General features: G+C 41.2%; 1 protein-coding gene across 1 annotated transcript; it reads left to right on the top strand.

Moving 5' to 3' along the window:
* The first annotated feature begins 682 nt into the window (after positions 1 to 682).
* Positions 683 to 22,744, top strand: LOC119860217 (interleukin-1 receptor type 1-like). The gene is given in 15 exon segments (XM_038413628.2): positions 683 to 904; positions 4,349 to 4,415; positions 6,770 to 6,932; positions 6,934 to 6,999; positions 7,001 to 7,032; positions 7,386 to 7,399; positions 7,402 to 7,485; positions 7,488 to 7,570; positions 12,384 to 12,546; positions 13,227 to 13,292; positions 14,268 to 14,391; positions 18,563 to 18,711; positions 19,651 to 19,794; positions 21,021 to 21,188; positions 21,998 to 22,744. Coding segments are annotated over 15 exon segments (1,707 nt in total). The 5' UTR covers positions 683 to 900; the 3' UTR covers positions 22,378 to 22,744.
* Positions 22,745 to 23,355: the final 611 nt, after the last annotated feature.

The raw sequence follows: 23,355 nt of genomic DNA, 5'->3' as shown, positions 1-23,355 counted from the left end.
CTGAGCACCCGGTCCCTGTCCCGCTCCTTTGCCGCCCCGGCCCCGCCCCGCTTCCCCACGCGGGCAGCAGCTGGCAGGAGGCGGCAGCGCCGGGCAGCAGGTTGGTTGCGGGGAGCGGGGACCTGGCCGGGTCCGTCCCCGGGCCGGGACCGCGCGGATGCCGCTGGCCGGGGGGGCTGTGAGCGGGGGCGGAGCCTCTCCCCGCTGCGGGCCGGGGAGCCCGGGGCCCCTGGAGCCGGTTCACGCCGCGCCGCGGGGCAGCCAGCCGGGGGTTACCCTGGATCGCTGCCTCGGGGCACCTGGCTCCGGGGCGCGGGCCGGCGGCTCGCAGGGGCTCGGGGGCTGGGTGCCCGGCCCCGCCGCAGAAGAAGGCGGCCGCCCATACAGGCTGCGGGAGCCGGGAGCAGCCCCGGGGCGCTTCCCCCCCGCCCCGTGCCGCGTGCCTGGCGGCGGTGCCCGGCCTTCGGGCTGCCCCCGTAACCCGCCCTCGCTGGCGGTGGGTGCGCGCGCGGCGGCAGCGCGAGGTGGCGCGGGAGCCCCACGTGCGGGGGCGGCCCCTTATGCAAGCCGCGGTTGAGTAACAGCCTCAGGCGCGCCTCCTCTTGGCGGGAGGCGACGATCAAAGAAAAGCGGCCCGGGAGGAGCCGGGGGAACCGAGCGACAAAGAGGTTCTCGCCCCGTCTGGACGCAAGCCTCTGGCAGGGGAGCTTCCGTTTGAAAGGCACGCACGCTGCGCTTCCCTTTTTCAAGCCTCTCTCCCATCCTAATCGAGAGCAGTAACCCACTTAAAGCAGCCCACGGTTCGTTGCCGACTGCAGTTCGGGTTACCCGAAGGAAGAGAAAGCTGCATGAAACCGTGTTCAAATGGGAGACACTTGATGTATACAAAGAGAGAAGATAATGGGTAAGATTATTTCCCCTAAAAGAAAGGAGGACTTGTGGCACCTTAGAGACTAACAAATTTATTAGAGCATAAGCTTTCGTGAGCTACAGCTCACTTCCCCCTGTCTCTACCTGGTGACCACCCAGTGAAGATATATTACAGGGTAGGGTCTCCTGTTGATTTTACTGCTGGCATGATGCGTTATTCCTGAATGCAGGGTAGTTGTAGGCTGTGTTGGTCCCAGGATATTAGAGAGACATGGTGGGTGAGGCGATATATTTTATGGGACCAACTGCTGGCTCTCTTACCAACACAAGTTGGTCCAATAAAAGATATTACCATCATCTACCTTATCTCACATTATTCTCAAAAAGAAAAGGAGGACTTGTGGCACCTTAGAGACTACAATTTATAGAGCATAAGCTTTCGTGAGCTACAGCTCGCTTCAATCGGATGCATTTACTGTAGCTCACGAAAGCTTATGCTCTAATAAATTTGTTAGTCTCTAAGGTGCCACAAGTCCTCCTTTTCTTTTTGCGAATACAGACTAACACGGCTGCTACTCTGAACCTGTCACATTATTCTGTGACTGCCACCTTACCAGTCCACTTAGCATCACAAAACTGGGGGGATTGGTTCCTGATGGAAATGTTAGGTCATCCAGCGTGTGCTACAAAATCTACATTTGAATATTTTGTATTTAGAAGAGGACTTTTATGTGGGGAGAGGGGAAGCCTAAGTCCTCTTTTGGATGGTATGGGTATGAGAATCGGGTCACAATATTGAGTCCAGTACTTTTTAAATCAGCAACATTTTTCTCTGCAATAACAGAGTGATTGTTTTAATGACTGTTTACTATGCGTGAATTTCTGAGAGAAATTATGCATGTAAGGACCTTTACTCTGCCTTGGCTCTGTGGTCTGGAAGATCATCTGGGAGAACAGTATCCACAAACACTGTACACTCTCTTGAGCATGATCACAGAGCTGTGACTCTAGTTAAAATGTATAGAGATTGAACCGGTGACTCAGTTACGTTCTTCTGACAACTCCAAGAAATTACTTTCTTATTCATATGTTTTTTAGTTGTATGCAAATACTTCTGGTTGGGACTTTCAAGAAATAATGCTGCTTTGTAGTTATCCATTTGGGTTGTTTTGAAGGTTTTTCATCTTACTCACAGAAAATACTTAATGAATATAACTTGGGCCCTAATCTTGCAACTGCATGCCCGTGGCTGGATTCCAATGATGTCAGCAGGTCTTTGTGCCTGAGGGTCCGCCCCCTTCCGATAAAGTTTCAGGATCGGGATCTAAATCTTTAGTAACAGTTAAATGTACAAACACATGTCAGGTGATCCTTTCCTGGAAGGAACGCCTCTGCTTGCAAAGACTTTAATCCAATTATAGAGCAATTCTCTTTTGATCAGAAGTGAGAAAATTAGAGGTGTGAATTCTTAAGTGATGACTAGTGGGATTCAGAATACTTTGCAGTTCATAAAAATTGTTAAAAATACATTTCCCTTTTTCCTGGTACGAAATACAAATGGATTTATTTAAAAGGAACAATGTGATATTTTGCCTGCCTATGTGGTGTTCTTTCACGTTGGAGAACAGGACTCATTCATATTTACAATTTTGATCCATTTGTCTGGTCAGAGGGCATTCAAAACTCTCCTAGAAAGAAAGCCATTAATATGCAAAGTTCATCCTACATGCATTGAAGACTACAGTTCTTTAAAGATTAGATGAGACTAATTCTAGTGTTTTAACTGGATATATCAATATTCAGAGGAATAAAGAGGAAATAAGATGGGGAGCCAGCACTGGGGAATAGGGGGAATGAGAGAAGTGCAGCTTTGCTCTTGTGGGGAATCTGATAGGAGGAGGAACATTTAAGGTTGATCCTGCACCATTGAAATCAATTGGAGTTTTGTGTCTGACCTCGTGAGTGCGGGATTAGGCCCTTAAAGCAGGGGTCCAACTCAGCACACTGAGCAGCAACTTACCTTCACAGTGGTGGATGTTTCTCCTCTCCCTAGTGATCATAAGCAGAGAGGGGACCCTGCCTGAAGTTATTTTGTGCCTGTGTATGGGAGGGATGCCCTGTTTAGAGCTCTCCCACACTGAGAGAAGCTCAGGTGGATTGAAAGAGCAGTTTGGCGAGGAGGGGCAGCATGCAGGGAACTGCACTGGAGATTTGGCCAGAGAACAGCAGGAAACCAGCCTTCTGTTTCTCAAAGTTTCATTTATGGGGGCACCCCCAACAGTAAGACTATCTGGTACTAAGTACAGATAAGACAGCTGGAGGCTAACATATCTGGTATTAAAAATCTACTCAGTCCGTACAAAAAGTTATAAAGAGAAAAAATGGCAGAAAATAACTGGAGATCAGAAATAATCCCATTCTCTGATGTAATGTTCTCTTTCCATCAAAATATTTTAAGTTTTTAAGTGACACCAAGGTGTTATGCTAAGTTAAACATTACTATTTATGTACTGAATTCAGTGAGAAAATGTCGGCTTCATCGTTATAGGAAGTTTCTGAAATTCCACCCAAAAATGTTTGTCTGTACTTTTTAATGCTCAACATACTCTTTCTAGCTCAACATTCTGCAGCAATTCACCCTTTCTCATAGCTAAGCTCGACTGGTCCTGTTCGATACTTGGAAGGGAAACTTATAAGGAGGATTTAAAAAAATAAAAGGCAAGCAGGTATTGCAAGATGTAATGCCGTTGACTCACCGTACATGGTGCTCTTCTGAGCTAATCTCCCATATTGTGCAATGGGGTGCTGCTCAGCTGGAAGTGCCAGCTTCAGTCTGAGATATGAACCAGTGATCATTTAAAGATCCTGTGGCCCTTTCACAAGAATAAGGTGGTTAACCCTAGTGTCCTGCTCTAGTTGTAGTTTTTAGGTATTAGATTCTTCCTAGCTAAATCCCTTTGTTCAATTGAAGAAGTTATTCTTCACTCCCCCCCCCCGCCCACTTTAATAGAAAACAAGTGCTGTGTAGTGTGCCTGGTGCAGAATGGTCCCATTGTTCCATCCCAGAGATGGGTGCATTTCACTAGTGCAATGGTTTTCAACCTTTTTTCATTTGTGGATCCCTAAAAAATTTCTAATGGAGGTGCGACCCCTTTGGAAATCTTAGACAGTCTATGGATCCCCAGGGGTCTGTGGACCACAGCTTGAAAACCATTGTTCTATGGTGAAGACAACCTTTCATGGACCCCTTAGATACACTCTGCAGACCCATGCTTTAAAAACCACTGCACTACTGGGTAGGTGATTCCCTCCAATGTACTGCAAATTTGTAAAGCATGTTGAGAGCCTTCTGGAAGAAAAGTACTATATAAATTTAAATAATGTGTGGAGTGTGCATCAATATAAACTATTGAAATTCAGCTTTGAAGTGTTTTTTGAAAGCCATTATTGAGGTCTTTCTTTTTATCACCCTCTCTAGTGAAGCATGACATCAACAACATTGTTTTTGTGCAGTATAACAGTATTTCTTTATTCAGTCAAGGCAGGTAAGTTAATCAGTGGATCCTTAAGGGTTTGTTCCTAAATTGGTTCTTTCACACACACTACAGTAATTTTCTTTGAGAGTAGCTGTTTCCAAATATATGTACATCTAAAGATAAGCAATCTTAATAATAGTGGGATTTCTGTGCTTAGGGGATGCAAATGTTTCCATTGCATACTGTCTTAATAACAGTAGAAGTCTTTGAAGCAGAGTGTAATATGCAGCATTCTTGCATATTGAATGCCTTATTGAACAATTTTGGGGGCTTAGCTTTGCTGAATGTGTTCACATTATAATGAAACATACACATGGTCACAAATTTGAAGATATCAACTTTGTAACCAGTTAATCACTTTACTTAGTTATGATAACCTACTTTTCGTAATAGATATAGCTCTGAATTGCATCCCTTTTGCTCTGCCCTTAGTCATGAGCTAACAATCCAGATCTGCTGCTGCTGCTTTCTCTCTCTCTTTACATTTCTAATAGATCTGGTCTGAATAAGATGCCACTGGGGACAAACAGTTATTGCAGTCTAGTTCTTCTTTTCATAGAATGTTACTAATGCAAAATGTGCACATTTAGTGAAAATAAGAAATAATATATGAATTGCTAGTGTGATCTCCATATATCCTGGTTATGCCTTGCTTCCTTATCATATATACTAGTACAAATAAATTATTATAATACAATAACCTAAAATGCTTCTTCATTTGATCTAATAGGTGGAACTAGAATTTAGATGTTTGGGGTGGAGAAATATCTGGTTTTCCCTAACTGTGTTTTTTAATATAATATAGTTGAAGTTAAAAAAATATATATGTGAGGTACAGTACAAAAATTTATCTTAAAGATATGCAGTAATACAAGAAATTGTGACTTTATCTCTACAGTTAGAAAAAATAGCTTATTTGTAGTAGCATATCATTTTCACAATAATAGGCCAGATTGGTCCATTGTTATCTGATCATGTAATAGTAGTAATAATATCATAGTGATAAGCTACATAATAGCATATATTGCCTTATATTCTGAAGGTTCCTAAATTGCTTTTCAAGCTAAGGGCCAAATCCTCCTATCCAAAAAGCTTACAGCAGGACACAGTCTAATTAAAAGAAAAACTCCATGAATTTTCGTTCACTGAGTTTCTAACGGATCATTCTGGTGAGGTCACAGGTGCAACTTTCCTTGGTGCCGGTGGGTGCTTATGTCCCCCTCCAGCCTCATCCCACTCCGCCCATTCCCTGCCCCTATTGGACCCTCCCCAAATCCCCATCCGAGCCCCACCTCTTTGGCCGAGCACGCCACGTTCTTCCTCCTCCCCCCTCCCTCCTACCGCTGTTTGGATACCACTTAGGGTTTGGTGGCAGAAAGGAGCCTATTCCAATACCCTTTATGTTCTTTATAGCCAGATCAGGTCAATATTTGCATGTGTTTCATACCCTCCACATTTAAAAGGGGAAGGATTGCTTTGGCTCTATAGGCACAAAAATGACTTCACCCACCACTAAAATACAGCCCTTTGTCACAAGCTGTAGCAACAGTTTAACAGCACACTGTATTACAGAAAAAATGTGAAGTGGAGCATGAGGAAGAAAACCATGTCCAGCTGAAACAAAAGGAATTTTATAGTGATTGAGTTTGAAATATGACCATGAAACCAGAATTGACACCTCTAACTAAAGGTTCATAAGGTAGGATTTTTCAAAAATGCTCACCGCTAGGCTAATTCTGCTCCCCATTGAATCCCAGTGGGAGCAGAATTAGGCCAATACTGAGTGCTTTTAAAAATCATACCCTTCATGCTCATGAGAAGGTGGCTGAGTGGAAATCCCTTGATATGTGTACAATTTATACTTTCATCTTCAAAATTCCATTAACTAGATGCTTTTACATACAGAAAGATGGGAACATACATTATTCTCTTTTGATGGCTTATTGCAGATGAAGAAGCTAAGTTAAGAAACAAAGTAAGAACAAATAAGAAGTCTCTGTTGTGGTGTGTGTGTGTGTGTGTGTGTGTCAAGAAAACAATGATTCACTAACATTCTGCATCTAGATGAAAAACAAAAATGGCAGCCCTGCAGTAGGGATGTGCCGACATTTAAAGTTGAGGCATGCAGAACACAGAATATTTCATTTCAGTTGCCTAGCTTTACCCTCCACACTGTTTGAGTATGATTATGTGGTATCTTCCAGTCTGAAGATGAATAACAGTAGTTCTCTCTCCTGTAATTGAATTAAGGATGAATGTTGAAATTGTAGTAAACTTTGTCAACATAGTTAAGAAACAAAATTCAAAATTTTCTTTCACAATTTTAAGCTCTTCTCTTGTTTTTTCATTTTGTCTTCCTTTAGAGGAATGCAAAGTCCTATGAGGTGGAATGATGTGTTTCTTAAGCAAAATTTTGTACATGAAGGGCAGCCACTTGCTGTCAACTGTTCAGTAGATAAAACACTGAATTTTGAAAACACAGACTACAACTTGACTTGGTACAAAACTGGTAGCCAAACATCTGTGGGCTAAAGACAAACATTCCAGAATTCACCAGCAAAAGAACTTCATTTGGTTTCTCCCTGCAACTTTAGGAAGATTCAGGATCCTATGAATGTGTTATAAGGTAAAGATTTTTTTAAAAAAAAAATTATACGACTGCAGAGTAAGCTGCAAAGTTGTGTGTAAGGTTTTTTGTTTTGCTTCTTTTGCAGAGAGTGCGTGTGATAATCAGTGTATAGTTACATTTCTTCATAAGTACTGCTGTGGAGGGAATTAGTACAATAGAGAGCATGTTCTTAATATTTTTACTCTTTCAAGATGGACCAGATATAGAATGGTTAGACTTACTACAGAAACTACAGACTTCCAACCCCTCCTCTTCCTCCACTAAAAAGAAGCTGCATATCCTGAAGTTGTGAGGCTATACACGTGGATAATATGATAAATAGTTAATTCAGCTATTTAGTTCCATTGCAGGAATTTATCAAGCTGCAGAAAATATATATGAACCTAATAGTTTTCAAGAATATTTATGGTTTATGCTTTAATGAAAAATTTGCCATCGGGGAGGATACTAACAATCGTCACAGGCTAAGGTTGTGTGTCCTCATTTGGATTATTTCAGAGATGAGGAGAATACTTTGCCCCTTCAGTGGTATAAGGTAAAAATAGTACTTTTATGTGGTCATAACTCCTTGATATGTAAACTATAGTCAGTATTTGTTAAATATCAGTCACTGATGTTTATGAATGGCAATGGAAAAACTATAGCATTTTTAAATGTGAGAAGAGCTTTTGCAAAATAAACTGAGAAAAGGTGACAATTACCCTTTATTTAAAAAAAAAAAACACCAAGGAGTCCGGTGGCACCTTAAAGACTGACAGATGTATTGGGCATAAGCTTCATGGGTAAAAAAACCACTTCTTCAGATGCCCCAAATCTTATGCCCAAGTAAATCTGTTAGTCTTTAAGGTGTGACCGGACTCCTTGGTATTTTTGTGGATACAGAGTAACACGGCTACCTGCTGATACTTGACACCTTTAGCTTTTGTTTTCTTTAAAGGCATGTACTGGTTAGAGACCCCCTACCTTTTGGTCTGTGCCTTTTATTTATGAATTATGGATAAAAAATTGAGCTCAAATTTGAGCCACTGAACCACATAGCCAGTAGGTGCCATATTCTTACTTTCTAGGAAGTATAATTGCCTTTAATATAATTTCCTTATGAAAACAAATTTGGTAAACAATGTTCTCATCTTTCATAAAGGAAATGTATCTGCTGCAGGGTTGCTATGCTTCCTCTTACGTTAAGGCTGCTTCACACTTCCCATTATAAAATTATGTTACGCAGTCAAAATGGCAGTGGTTGTTGCAACTCTTTCCCCCATACAGATATTCTTTGGCCTTGCAAAGAAGGTGTGCTGTGCTGAGAGCCAAGTGACCAGGATATTGGGGTAAAAGTTGGGAAACTTGAGTCACAAGTCCATCCAATTTTGGCCTTTATTTATTCAATTTCTGACAGAATTATTGTCACTTATAGTGTCTGGACATATATTTATGCCAGAGAAATAATAACAGACAAAACGGAGTGGGCAAAGGACTCAAGTTACCACATTCTGGGGCACCAGAAGACCTCCTAGAATTCTTGATGGTCATTGTTTCCCTGATCTCTTGGTCTAGTCTTTCAGTCCTATCCTTCAATTTCTAGTCTGGTGGTTCTCCAGTTTGGACCCTGATTCAGTAGGTTTTTTATACATTTCGCATTACAGATTACTTAATATTTATCCAATTGGCTTTTAACAAATCAACCCTTTGGGTTTTAAATGACCCATGCATTGTGCATGCCCAAATTCAGGTGCCCTTGTTTTGCAGTTTTGGTGTCATGTTGTTTTTGTGTCACCTTACCCTGGATCTTCTCTTTAAAAAAAGGCTTCTTCTTGTTACAGGATTGTGTGTTTTTACCCCCAGACTTCCTGCACAACTTGTTACCTTTGTTTTGTTGGCAATAATATAATTTTAAGCAAATCATCAATTCTGTATAAAGGAATTGCCAAAGCCACACTTATTCCAGCAAGGCCTTGATCTAAGTGTTACCTCATTTGTACTTATTCACTACTCATAATTACAAATCATTAAAAACATAGCTATCAAAGCTCTTAATCTTACCATTAATAATTCTTCATTTATATTTCAATGTTATAAGTGAGTATATGTTATTCCCTTCTACCTTTAATCTATTAGAAAGGGTGGGGGAGTTATAGAAAACATGATGATTCTTTAATGTTAGCATTTCTTATTTTCTTAAAACATGGGTTTTTCATTCAAAAAGTCCAGTTTTGTTGGTGAATCATTTTAAGAAAAAAAACTACTTTAAATTTTTTCTGTGAATGCATTTGAGGGGAGTTTCAGTTTTAGGAACTTGATATGTACACCTGTACCCCAATATAATGCGACCTGATATAACACTAATTCAGATATAATGCGGTAAAGCAGCGCTCCGGGGGGTGGGGCTGCGCACTCCGGTGGATCAAAGCAAGTTCAATATAACGCTGGTTCACCTATAACGTAAGATTTTTTGGCTCCCGAGGATAGCGTGTTATCAGGGTAGAGGGTGTAATTGCTTTTAATGGTTCTCCAACAATGAGTTCTCGACTCCTTTTTTCTACACTGGTGTTTGGGGCCCTTTACAAGCCTTATTAGTGAGCAAGGATTCATACCTGCTTGAGAAGTTACACAAGGTCAACTCTGAAAATGCAGGGAACATATTAAAAAACTTATTAAAGCTAATGTTAAAATTATATAATACACAGCTTAATGAAAGTGTGTCTATACATCTGGGTGTAGTTCTTAGATTATCCAAAATACATAAAATTAATAAAAGTCATACATGTACTACAATAATCAGCGATAACCCAATTTAGATTAATAACTCTAAAGATACAGTTTAGATATTAGTATCCAAATATCAGAATATTTGTACATCAGTACATCATTCATGAAAAAGTTATACAGAGAGTTGGTTGTGGAAAGCAAATATAGCAATGAGAGAAGACTGAGAAATTAGGATAGGTTGTCCCTTAGAAAATACAATCCATCAGGGAAGTATTTCAGTTACTTTCCTGACTTCACTGCTCATCGGCACTCCAGCTCATCTCCCCTGGTATTGCCATGTCCTGTGATGTGGTCTAGATAGATGTTCCTCAACCATCCGATGGCATCCGACTATCATGAGTTGCCGCGTCAGCCAAGTGTAATGTTGACCAATTCTCTCAACACTCTCACAATACTGGAGTCCCATGCACCCAGAGCTCCGACAATCAGCTCATGAATTTGAACCTCATAGTCCCTAGCTCTCGAAGTTTTGTCCAGAGTGATGTATTTCGCCAGCTTCTGAGATCGGGTGTCATGGAAGGCCAGGGTCCTGTTTTCAAAGGGACCTGTAGCATCCAGCATGATGATCTTCTTCCGTTCCTTGTTGGTGGTGATGATGTCTGGTTGCAGTTGGCTGTCCATTCTAGGGATGGCAGAGTTTACGGCCACCTCCCTCGGGATGGCTCTGAATAGGCAATTCTGGATGGCACTGTGTCACGGATGCCAGGCTCTGGAATGGGGCTTGCAGCTACACAGGACGTACGGTAGTATCCCGTTGGCATAGCCGCACTTCCTGCATTGCTTGTCCTGATTCCTGTGGCAGATGGCTTAGTTCAGTGGGACGCAGTTGAGCCGGGTCCTGTGGATGAACCTCCAGTTGCCAAATTGGGTGAAACTGCCCCTGGAATGGTTGCTGGCATCCCACTTGCACGTCACTTCAAAGGCCTTGCCCTGGTATGGCTTCCGTTTCAGGTTTTCCATGTACTGGCAGTGGATGGCATCCTTCAGGGTCCTGTCCAGCATGGTTCTAACTCTTGGAGTGATGATTGTGTGCTCTGTATTCTTTACCTGTGGCACTAGAACTCCCAGCTCCTGGCGTTCCTCGCACCATGTCCAGTGCCAGCTGTTATGTTCTCCAGTCATTGCATAGCATTGCAGGTACAAGTCCAAAATGAAGCAGTCTCCCCCTTCTCTTCCAAATTTGCCTTCCAGTGAGTCGCTCAAGTAGGTGGTGACATCTTGGTTGGAAGGGGTCCTGGCTATTCGCCTCCTGATGATGTCATGCATAGCACTTTTCACAAAGTTCCTCACCATGGCATCTGGGCACATCAGAAGGCGTGAGTGATCACTGCAACATTGCACAGATCACCCATTCAAGGGACTTTGGTGCCTCTCTGCCTGTGCGAGATGTACACCAGTTCATTGCTGGCCCTCTGGGGAAGAAACATCCACTTCTTTACTAGTTGCCTGAAGGTGCTGTCCGCCTTGTTAAGAGGTACCTTCACCACTGCAGATCCCCTCAGGACAAATGAAATATGGGGGATCAGGAAGATGTTCAAGGCGTTGAGCTTCTGCCATGGTGTCAGTAGAGAGGAATCAATCCTGGCCACATCTCGTAGGATCTCTGGATGGTATCCTCAGGTGTCTGCTGGATGCAGAAACCCATGACTACATCTCTAATATGGCAGATTCAAATCTTTTCCTTTTTTCCACATTGCCTATTAGAAGGAATGTACTAGATCTGTGTGCTTGGCTGTGCAACCTGTAAAATGGGGCTACTGCTGCATATGTAGCCCACCATTCCCATGTGCTACATGACTTCCTCCAGTGGTTGGTACACAACCTGTTCCTGCTCCTTGCTGTTAGTCCTTTAGCTTAAGTGGTAGAAATCTGTATTGCAGTTTTGAAGGTGCAGAGTTCAAGCTATTTTGACTATTTATGAAGGGGACTGTTACAGTTGTACAAAATATAAATTGTTTCTTAACTAAACAATCCTTTGTTATGACATAATAAAAAATACATTAAAAGAGTGCTGGTAAAGTTGTCTAGCACTCAAAAAACAAGAGATGCCAGAAAGGCTTGTGATCTAATCCTGTCTCTGCCACTGTCTTACTGTCTGACTTTGGCAAATTCCTTTGTCTTCCTTTCTCCATTTCCCGAACTGTTAAATCTGAATAATAATAATTATCCACCTTCCTTGCAGGAGTGTTGTGAGGATGGATTAATGTCTGCACAGTCCAAAGTTCCATTTTAAAAAAAATTTAAGTACTCTGAAAAATCAGGTACAAAGTATGTCAGGGTGGGTGCCCGATCATTGAGGTACCCTAATTAGTGGACATTTCTGCAAATTCTGGCCTCTCCTTGCTTTAATTCTCCCTTTGTAAAATGAGTTATATGAGTAAAATAAGTAAGCCTGTCTGTGGACAGATCTGGAGTTTGTTTGAATCATAACCTCAGAGCCTAGGGAAATGTTTGTCTTTTTTCCAAGACAAACTAGGGAGACTATCCCAGCTTTATGGTCCAGAAAAAGTTTAGGCAAGCCCTGGAGGGGCATGATATTACATTCTATCTGTGATTTAACAGAGCATTGTAATTGTGTTTAGGAGTGTAAGCTGCTTGAAGAGGAAAGGTTTGTCTCTTCCAATGATTACCTTGTGATTAAAAATGCAACTCTACATGACAAAGGAAACTACACATGCAGAACATCATATACTTACAAGGGAAAACAATATAACATTTCACGAGACATTAGTCTAACTGTGACAGGTATATATACCTTTTATTTTTTATGTCATTGTACTTCAAAAATACTACCCAGATTCTCAACTACAGCTAAAGAACAACACTCTGTGTGTGTGTGTCTGTGTGTGTGTGTCTGTGTGTGTGTGTGTGTGAGTGAGAGAGAGAGATGGTGGCTTACACTTCACTTTTGTATTCTTGTGGTCCTGCTGCCATTGTGTTGAGGGTTGATCCCCTTCTGCCAAGATAGAGCAGCCCCAGAGCTGAAAGAGGAGAGAAGAGTAAATTAACCTAAAGTAGCAAACAAAAACATCAAGGGCTTGGCCATTGCATTTTAATATTGATCACAATCTATTCAGAAGTCACTGTTTGCATGTCTTTCATTAAGGCATTCTTTGGGAATAAGAAAAGGAGTACTTGTGGCACCTTAGAGACTAACAAATTTATTAGAGCATAAGCTTTCGTGAGCTACAGCTCACTTCATCGGATGCATTTGAAGTGAGCTGTAGCTCACGAAAGCTTATGCTCTAATAAATTTGTTAGTCTCTAAGGTGCCACAAGTACTCCTTTTCTTTTTGCGAATACAGACTAACACGGCTGCTACTCTGAAACCTGTCTTTGGGAATGTCATCATTGTGGTAGAGTAGCACTTACTATATGCTGCAGCTGCCATTGAATTTCTGAAATAACTTTGTTTTTTCGTTTAGTGAGTCCACTGAACATACCACCAGAAATATTTTACCCAAGAAACAATTCCATTGAAGTAGAAGTTGGTAAGCAAGTTTCCTTACAACAAGATGATGATGTGTGTCCTAAACAGAATTTAGACTCAAGAGGATTTCCAAGTGCTGTTTGCTTTGTCATAGCCTCCTTTACAGCAAAAGTGCCCCTTCTACAACAAAAAACTATTAAGGGTGTGTCTACACAACAGCTGGGCTGATGCTTTCCAGCGTGGGTAGACAGACACAGTAGCTTTGATCAAGCTAGCATGCTAAAAATAGCAGTGTGGCCACAGTGGCATGGACTAGCTGCCTGAGTTTAATTCTGCCCAACCCCCTGGGTACATACTCGGGTGGTTATCCCAAGCTGCTACAGCCATGCTGCTGTTTTTAGATGTCTGTCTATCTGTGCTGGGAATCACCCTCTCAGCTACTGTGTAGACAAACCTTTAGCAGCCAGGAAACTCCATGAGATTCAGCTTAGAGGGTCTCTCATATAGTACCTTCCTGAAGGAGAAGAGGGTGGAACAGACAAGAGGTTTGACCTTCCAAACCCTAGGAAATGTCCAGGGAATTTTTTTGAGAGGCAGAGGAAGTTGTATGGAGTGACATTGCTTTCCCCAGCCTTCTCTTTCACTGTAGCACAACTCCTTCTGTTCTCTTTGGTAGTGGCTGCTCCGGAACGCCTACAGATGTGGAAACCCCTGTGAAACCTTTGGGTGGCTGATGCCATACAGAATGCCTATTCTTTCCTGGATTCAGCTACTTCTGGCCCAGCCAGTCCCCTTCCTAACCTGCAGATCCTGGAACTTGTACATTTAGGTCAGAGGGGTTTCTGTGAAATGGATTGGGAAGGCACGGAGAGTGTAGTGTGGAGCTGCTGTTGCTTTGCCCATCCTCTGCTCCTTCCATGCCTGCAGCTGACTTCCAGTGGATTTTGCATTCTTATATGTATTATTGTAAGGAATTGTATGGCCCTTAACTACAATATAGTTATTTAAATTGCCATTTTGTAATACTGTCTTGTAGGCTCACGTGTCATAGTGGACTGCAATGTCACAGGTGCTGAAGTGTTTCAAGTGTACTGGACAGTCAATGACACATACATTGATATATATTATAAAAGTAGAATTTTTGAAGAGGAAGATTATGAGTAAGTATACTTCCAAATCAGAATGTATTGGATTATCAACTAAAATCTTGTATAATTTCTCTGTTTTGTTTGAATCAGCTATGAAAATTTACTGTTACACGAATAAACACATTTTTGTGATCTAATTTTAGGTAGGGCTGGTAGCACTGCCTTTTACTAAGGTTTCCAACACTTCCAGTTAGAAGACCTTGTTTTCAGTTGCTTATTACTTTGCCAAACTTTAATTGTTTGTGCTGAAATTTTACATGCTGGGTTCTGCCTCAAGCTGATTTTTTTTTTTCTTTTAATTCCAGTCAAAATGGTTCTGACATTTCTGAGAATGAGATTGTGGCAGAATGATTTCTTTTTACCCTATGTTACAAAATTCTGGCAACCTTTCGTCTGAAATGCTCTAGGGCCCATATGCTTTGGAGCAGAGATTTTAAATTTGGCTGGGGTTAGCCTCTGTATCCGGGATGCATATTTTGCCATCCCCATGAAAACCTGCCTAAATTTGGCTAAATTATGAGACTTAGAAACTTCTTCGATTTTTACAGGTAAATTCCCCAAAGATTCCGTCCACATGGAACATGCTTCAGCGAAGGGCTCAGCAGGACTTTCCCTGCACTTGCAGCTCTGGGATGCTGCCCAGTCTGGGTCTGGGCACCTGAATTGAGAGCAGAGAGACTCCCCATCCTGTGCTCCCAATGACTTCCCCCCACCTCATTGGGCCCAGGCAGTGTGAGAGAGGAAGCTGCCTGATTCAAATGCAGGGGGGACTAGAGCCAGACATGTAGGGGGTTAGAGAGGGACAAGGAACATTTGGGAGTCAGAAATTGTGACTGGAGGCTGGCAGGGAGGGGCTGAGGGAAACAGGGACTTGGGGTGGGCAAGGAGGTTAGAACTGGGAGCTGGACAGGTAAATCAGGTAGAATTTGGGGCCCGTAGGTGTGGGGAGGACTGAGATTGTATGAAGAGCTAGGGGAAGATTGGGACTTTCTGAGCAAAGAGACTGAGAGTCAGTGGGGGGAGGAGAGGAGGGGGCAAGGAGGGGAAACAGATCTGATGATGAGTCTGGGTACAGGATCTGAACTGGGACTGGCTGGGAAAAGAGACTAGGACAAGGAGCTGGGTGTCGGGGAGGAATTGAGGGACGAGGTGACTGGTGCCAGGGTTGGGGAGAAAGATGGATCAGATGAGGAGCTGGGATGGGGAACTGGGACTGGCTGGGTAAGGGGACTGGGATTGGGCAGGAGGACTGGGGCTGGGACAGAGTCTTAGGTGCCTCAAATTGGGCACCCCAAATTAGTGGACACTTTTTGACCTCAATCCTTCTGTGCCTCAGTTTGCAAAAAAATCTGCAAAATGGAGCTTCCAACCCCCCCTCATCTCATGGGGGCTTGGTGAAGATAAATGATTTAATGTTTGCGAAGTACTCAGATACTGTAATGAAGAAAAGTCATAGTAATTTCTTTGCGGGATTTTCTAATTCTATCTTCAGAGTGTGGTCTGGATAGTATCTGGTAAATAGGGTTACACATTGAACAACAAGGAGAAAATAAAATATTGAATAGTTGCTCACTAAGTGAGCACCATCCATCCTGTGCACTGAATGATGCATGGTCCTGTGGAAATACAGTAAGTGATCATGTTTCAGAGTAGCAGCCGTGTTAGTCTGTATTCGCAAAAAGAAAAGGAGTACTTGTGGCACCTTAGAGACTAACAAATTTATTAGAGCATAAGCTTTCGTGAGCTACAGCTCACTTCATCGGATGCATTTGGTGGAAAAAACAGAGGGGAGATTGATATACACACACAGAGAACATGAAACAATGGGTTTATCATACACACTGTAAGGAGAGTGATCACTTAAGATAAGCCATCACCAGCAGCGGTGGGGGGGGGGAAGGAAGAAAACCTTTCATGGTGACAAGCAAGGTAGGCTATTTCCAGCAGTTAACAAGAATATCTGAGGAATAGTGGGGGGTGGGGTGGGGGGGAGAAATACTCACCAGCAAACACAACAGAACCACTAACCCAGGAACCTATCCTTGCAACAAAGCCCGTTGCCAACTCTGTCCACATATCTATTCAGGAGACACCGTCATAGGGCCTAATCACATCAGCCACACTATCAGAGGCTCGTTCACCTGCACATCTACCAGTGTGATATATGCCATCATGTGCCAGCAATGCCCCTCTGCCATGTACATTGGTCAAACTGGACAGTCTCTACGTAAAAGAATGAATGGACACAAATCAGACGTCAAGAATTATAACATTCAAAAACCAGTTGGAGAACACTTCAATCTCTCTGGTCACTCGATTACAGACCTAAGAGTAAAAAGAAAAGGAGTACCCGTGGCACCTTAGAGACTAACAAATTTATTAGAGCATAAGCTTTCGTGAGCTACAGCTCACTTCATCGGATGCATTTACTGTAGCTCACGAAAGCTTATGCTCTAATAAATTTGTTAGTCTCTAAGGTGCCACGGGTACTCCTTTTCTTTTTGCGAATACAGACTAACACGGCTGCTACTCTGAGACCTAAGAGTGGCTATCCTTCAACGAAAAAGCTTCAAAAACAGACTCCAAGGAGAGACTGCCGAATTGGAATTAATTTGCAAACTGGATATAATTAACTTAGGCTTGAATAGAGACTGGGAATGGATGAGTCATTACACAAAGTAAAACTATTTCCCCATGGTATTTCTTCCCCCCACCCCACCCCCCACTGTTCCTCTGATATTCTTGTTAACTGCTGGAATTAGCCTACCTTGCTTGTCACCATGAAAGGTTTTCCTCCTTTCCCCCCCCCCTGCTGCTGGTGATGGCTTATCTTAAGTGATCACTCTCCTTACAGAGTGTATGATAAACCCATTGTTTCATGTTCTCTGTGTGTGTATATCAATCTCCCCTCTGTTTTTTCCACCAAATGCATCCGATGAAGTGAGCTGTAGCTCTCTAAAGCTTATGCTCTAATAAATTTGTTAGTCTCTAAAATGCCACAAGTACTCCTTTTCTTTTAGTAAGTGATCATGTAACTAAAGACTGTATCATAATGCAGCCGTAGAGGGGGCCCAGATTAAGGTTGTGCAGTCATAATTCTGGCATTTCCTAACTTTTGACCTTACAATCTCAATAATATTTTTTTAGTTTATGGATTTTATTGTATGTGATAGATAATTAATTCATACATCCCTGATATATAAGCTCTATAACCTTCATTTTTGAATATATTTAAATAATTAGTTGACATTTCAAATGGTAAATAGAATATTTTCAGTAATAAACATTAGTTGGATAAGCAGATAGGTTCTTTAATGTGAAACATGTAATATGAAATTTACAAGATAAATTATATTCCCCATTCTCTCAGTACTAAAAAGTTACAGTTTCTAATGCAACATTTACCCTGCCACACTTTACAAAGCAAAGGTGTGATAAGGTTAGCACCATGGGGGCCTTGGAAAATACCACGGGGAAGAATTTGTGCTGGGCCTCTTAAAAGTGCAGCACAAACCTCACAGCCCAGGAAGGGGAGGGCTAAGCCCTCCTAATTCTGTGCTGCTCCTGGGGCTGAAATGGCAGTTGTGCCTGAACTGTCTGTGGGTGAAGGTACTCCCAGAATTGTATTAGTGTTATGGTCCCACCTCCTCTAGCTCCAGCCCCACCTTTGGCATTTTCCTGCACCAGGCTTGTGGTGAGAGGGACCTTGTGTGGCAGCCTGTAGCTGCCTTATGTGTACTTATGCTGGGGGGCATTCTCCCCCAGCCATCTCTGTGGCCTCTACAGCTGTATCCACAGAGTTCAAAGACATTCAAAGCTCTAATACAATTCTTTCCCTACACTCACGTTTTTGCAAGCTGAAATGTACCCGCAAGTTTAATGTATAAAGCAAATATTTTATACAAGTAGCCTATAGAAACTGTGTATGCTTTTGAGTAAATGGTGCACCAACTGTGTTTATATAAGGATGTCTCCTAATCTCCATCCTGCTCGTCAGAGATAGACGAAGTGTCATGAAGATCCCCTTATAGATTCCAGCTATCCGTCAGTTCTGAAAAGAATCTGATATATGGTCATAGAGCTGAAGATCAGTGACTATTGTCCTATTGTGATTGCTAGCAAAGAAACCACTTCAGTAAGGATTGAGTTGTTTTTATTACTGTGTTTGCTACCTTTTGGATAGAGAAGAAACTTTCTATGATGGACGCCTTCTCACTACGGTGAGGCTCAACATTTCTGAAGTGAATAGCGAGGATTACGAACATCACTTTGTCTGCCATGCTTTGAATTCCTTTGGTCAAGTTGCAACATATATAGCATTAAAACACAGAGGTAACCCATTATTGGATACATTTGACTTGACTTTCCCAGGAAGAGTTGGATACTGTGCTCAGATACCACAATGATGGGAGTCATATCAGTATCTTGATTGATAAACTGTTTTTCCTTATGATTAACTTTAAGATGTGTGAGTTGGGGGTGGGGGCAGGAATGAGAGGGGAAGGTAGGGGTGTGTGTTTGTAGAAATTGGGGGGGAGCATATGAAGCTTTAGGAGATTAGATTAATAAAAGGCTGAATGTACACACTGTGAAGGGAAATTTTAAACAGCAGAGTTTGGAGGGATTTCTACACTAGAGTAAATTATGAGAAGCTTTCAAGGAAAAGAAATGAATAAGCAAGGTTCAAAACTACTGTGCCATATGTTGGATGATCAAAAATTAAGGCATTCAGAAATTTGAGCCTAAATGATTTGCTGATGGCCACACACTGAGTCAGTGACAATGTTTGGAATAGAAATTGAATCTCCTGACTCACTCACTGTCTTACACACCAAGCATCAGAAATCCTCAACCTGGACTACACAAAACAATCAATCATAGTGGATAATTTATGGGTTACTTTTGAAAATTTGTGTATTAATTTCTTTGTGCCAAGCTTTCTTCATCTATCAACTACTGCTAACACTATTTAACTTGGAGATCTGTTATGAGGATTTATTCATACCTGTAAAGAGCATTCACATCCTCCTGTAGCAGGTGTTATAAAAACATAAAATGTTAATTATTTTCCTGTGTATTAGATGCTCTACTTGTTGCTTTGCCCAACCAATAATTAATGTCGTTGCTCTATAGTAATACATATGTATAGTTTCTTTTTATTAAAAAAAATGAGAATATAGAAACATAGCTTTTGAATATTACTACAGTTGTTTGAAAGTTCAAAGTTGGACAAAATCCGCAGTTTCTTCTTTTTTTCTTTTACTGATGCAGTTGCAGATATTCACAAATCACTGACTGGAGGATTCATTGCATTGTTGCTTTTAACAGTTGTTACTTTATTAATCTTCAAGCTTTTCAAGATTGACGTTGTGCTTTGGTATCGTAGTTCTTGCTGTGCTCTTGTAAAGAAAGAAGGTATGTCAGAGCAGCCAGTTTGCTACCTTTTTATATTAATTCTTTTAACTTGCACAAAAGTATTTAGGAAGGTCTTTTGATGATGGGGAAGAAACAACCCCCCTGGTAGAACTTGTTTAGAATTTTTCTAAAGAAATTGGAGCGTGTTTTCAAAGATGCAAGGTGAAAAGATGTCTGAAAACACTGAAATGAGTGAGTAAAATGCATAAAATACTAAGATGATAAACAATTGGAAGTATATGTGGCAATGATGGTTAGGTGGTTCAACCAGAAATCCATGCTTTCCCCAGATCTGTGGATTGCTGTCTACTTTGCTAAAAAATGCACCTTGTTTTGCCGTAAGCTTTATAGCTTACCTGTTGGTGACCAGTAGATGTCACCAGAGCAACATACTGCCATTTGGCAGCAATGGTACTGTCCAAGGTTAAAACTGAAATATTTTTTTTAAAAAGCTTTGTATAGGAGAGGCAATACGAGATTTTGCCTGGAATGTTTCTATTGAAAATCAGACTCTCAGACTTTTCTCAAAGTGAGAACATTGTCTACCAGTTCCTCTTTTTATCCATCACCTTCCTTTTAAAAGCTGAAAGCTATGAGAGGCAGGTGCCAAAGGGGGAAAAAGTGCCACCACTGCCCCATTCCTTGATTTCATTTGACAAAAATATCCAGTTTTTCAATGAAAAAACAAATTTGGGGTTTTGGTAAAACAATTTTTTTTTTACTCAAAATAATTTTGAAAAGCATTTGAACATTTTTTGTTTTGTTTATGAAAAAATTTTAATTTTTTTTGAATGGGAAATTTCTATCAAATCTAAACCCCAAAATGTTCTCAAATTTTCTGCTGACAAATATTTGGCATTTCCCACCAGCTCAGGTGTTCAGCCTATGGCAGCATGGCTCTTTGGCATGCCACACTGTCAGGCAGGAGGAGGGCTGGAGAGCATTCTGGAGGAGGTAGGTATGCTTTGTGGATGTCTACCTAGGACCTGTTGGGCTTGGACTTCTTTCCCTGCAGATCGTAGGGTGCTGTGCCCAATCCACATGGTGGCAAACCCCTCATCTATGAGAAGAGAATGAGTTAGATCTATGGCTGGTCATCCATCCTTCATTTTAGAGCATTTCATCCCCTTTTCTGTTGTTTGCCAGAGGATTTTAAATGCTAAACAATTAAAAATTGTAATAAAGGTAGGGTTTTTTTAAAGGAATCTCTTGCTTTTTCTTTATAGCTTCAGATGGGAAGATCTATGATGCATATGTCATGTATCCAAAAGCCAGTGGGGTGAGATGTGTCTACACCCTGAACAATTTTGTTCTGAGAATACTGCCTGAGGTCTTAGAGAAACAGTGTGGATATAATCTTTTTATACTTGGAAGGGATGATTTACTAGGGGAAGGTATGTTAAAAATAGCAAAATTAATGTTACCCTGTCTGTGTTTCTTTTTGACATGTTGTTCTAAGATTTGTTGTGTATGCTGGTGATGAAAAAAACAATGTGAGACTGACTAATTTTTGTAAACTTAGTTTAGCTGAATTGACTATACCATTGCTGATTTTTAAGGATGAGGGACTTGGAGCAACTATTCCTTAAGAAGAATTCCCTTTTCTGAGACAGAAATTCAAGATGGCCATTATTTAATTTTAAAAAAATCAAGTGAGAATAACAAGGATACCAATCATATTGATGATGATAATAATAATCTAATTTTTATGTAGAGCTTTCCATCAGTAGATTTCAAAGAGCTTTGCAAAGCAGGTAAGAACCCCCCATTTTACAGATGGGGAAACTGTGAGGCACAGAGTGGTGAAGTGACTTGCCTAAGGTCAGCCAGCAGGCCAATGGGGAAACTGGAAGTAGAGCCCAGGTCTTCTGAGTCCCAGTCCAGTGCTCTATCCACCAGGGAACACTGCCTCCCACCGTGCCATTAGTGGGTTTTGTGGTGTGGACGTCTGTTCAATGAGACCTAGACTACAAACTCATTTCACACAGGTCACTGACCAGCTCTCAGGTAGAAACCACTTTTGATCGCTGCTGAAGTGAACTGGATTTGCGCTAACAATCTCTTTGTTAAAAGGTTCTATACTCTACTAATCTTCTGAGCGAGCTACTGCCCCATAAATATGTACTTTTAAAATAATGAGAGATGTTTTGCATAAGTTGAAACTTTTCTATGGCTACTTTGATCATTCTTGCATTACTTACAGCGGTGGTCAATGTTATTGATGAAACCATCAAACAAAGCAGAAGACTGATGATAATTTTAGAATCAGAGGCATCGAGTTACAATGTATTAGAAGATACCTTTGAACAGCAACTGGCTGTGTACAATGCTCTTATCCGCGATGAAATAAAAATTATTCTGATTGAACTAGATAAAATACAGGACTACACGAACATGCCAGAATCCATCAAATACATTAAACAAAAGCATGGGGCCATCAGGTGGAAAGGGGACTTCACAGAGAAATCTCACTCAGCGAATACAAAGTTCTGGAAAAATGTGAGATACCGAATGCCACCCAGACAAACAGTGTCTTCTTTGGATCCAAAAACTTTCAGATATTCTGCAGCAACTGAAAGATGATGATTTTGTATTTTAATGGCACAGACCAGCTCACTTTAAAATATTTACTATTTGTCTTCAGAAGCTTTTACTGTGTATTACCAACTGATCACCCCACTCACTTAAATGCTTTCAAGATTAAAAAGACCCCCTATAACATGAATTTTGTTGTTGATTAAAAAATTCAGTTACCACTATGCCATTGTGCAGCTATTGGGAGGTATCTGAATCGTTGTCTCAGTATCTTGGATATTTAAAGCTGACATGTAGCAAATGCAGTGGCACATAATTTTTGCAATTTCTTTAAAGAAACGTTATTGCAGAGAAGTTTTTTTTTAAAGTTGAGATTAAATAACAAATACAATTAAATGAACATTCATTATGTCTAGATTTTTATACTGTGGTTTTGTTGATTTTTTTTGCTGAAAATAATTTGATCTGATCAAGGTACTTGCAAACTCAAGTCATACCTTTTTCCACATTTCACACGCCTCCCTTTTATTTTCGTCTCTTTTCTTCTTGCTCTTTAAAGACATTTTGTTTTTCTAGAGCTTCTTTCATCTGAGACTTTTGAAATGGTTTGAACTTATTAATTATTATTTACAATTATTAATTAATACTTGCGGCATCTACAGTTGTTATTTATTCGTATTGCAATAGTATCTCAGGGCCCTAATCATGGATCAAGGCCCCATTGTGTTAGGTGTTGTACATAGCTACCGTGAGTTAGGTAGCCATTATTTACCCAAGCAAGTGAATCAGTAAGCCTGTGCCATACCAGGGAATAGAACCCAGGTGTCCTGCTTCCTTATCCTGTGCTGTAGTCCTAAGAAATCCTCCCCCCTGCCCTCCCATTTTAGTTCTTCATAAAGGAGTAAAGGAGGAGGGAGAGGAGAGCTGGTGGTGAGCAGACTATATAGTGTGGAGCATACTTAGTTGAAGGTGAAAAATCTTCTGCACACAGAACTCAGTTTTATTCCTATCCTTAATATTTTCATA

The sequence above is a fragment of the Dermochelys coriacea genome, chromosome 1, assembly GCF_009764565.3.
Source record: "Dermochelys coriacea isolate rDerCor1 chromosome 1, rDerCor1.pri.v4, whole genome shotgun sequence".
In the NCBI taxonomy this organism is placed as follows: Eukaryota; Metazoa; Chordata; order Testudines; family Dermochelyidae; genus Dermochelys; species Dermochelys coriacea.
Note: the sequence above shows the minus strand (reverse complement) of the source record. Positions and strands in the feature narration are given on the sequence as shown.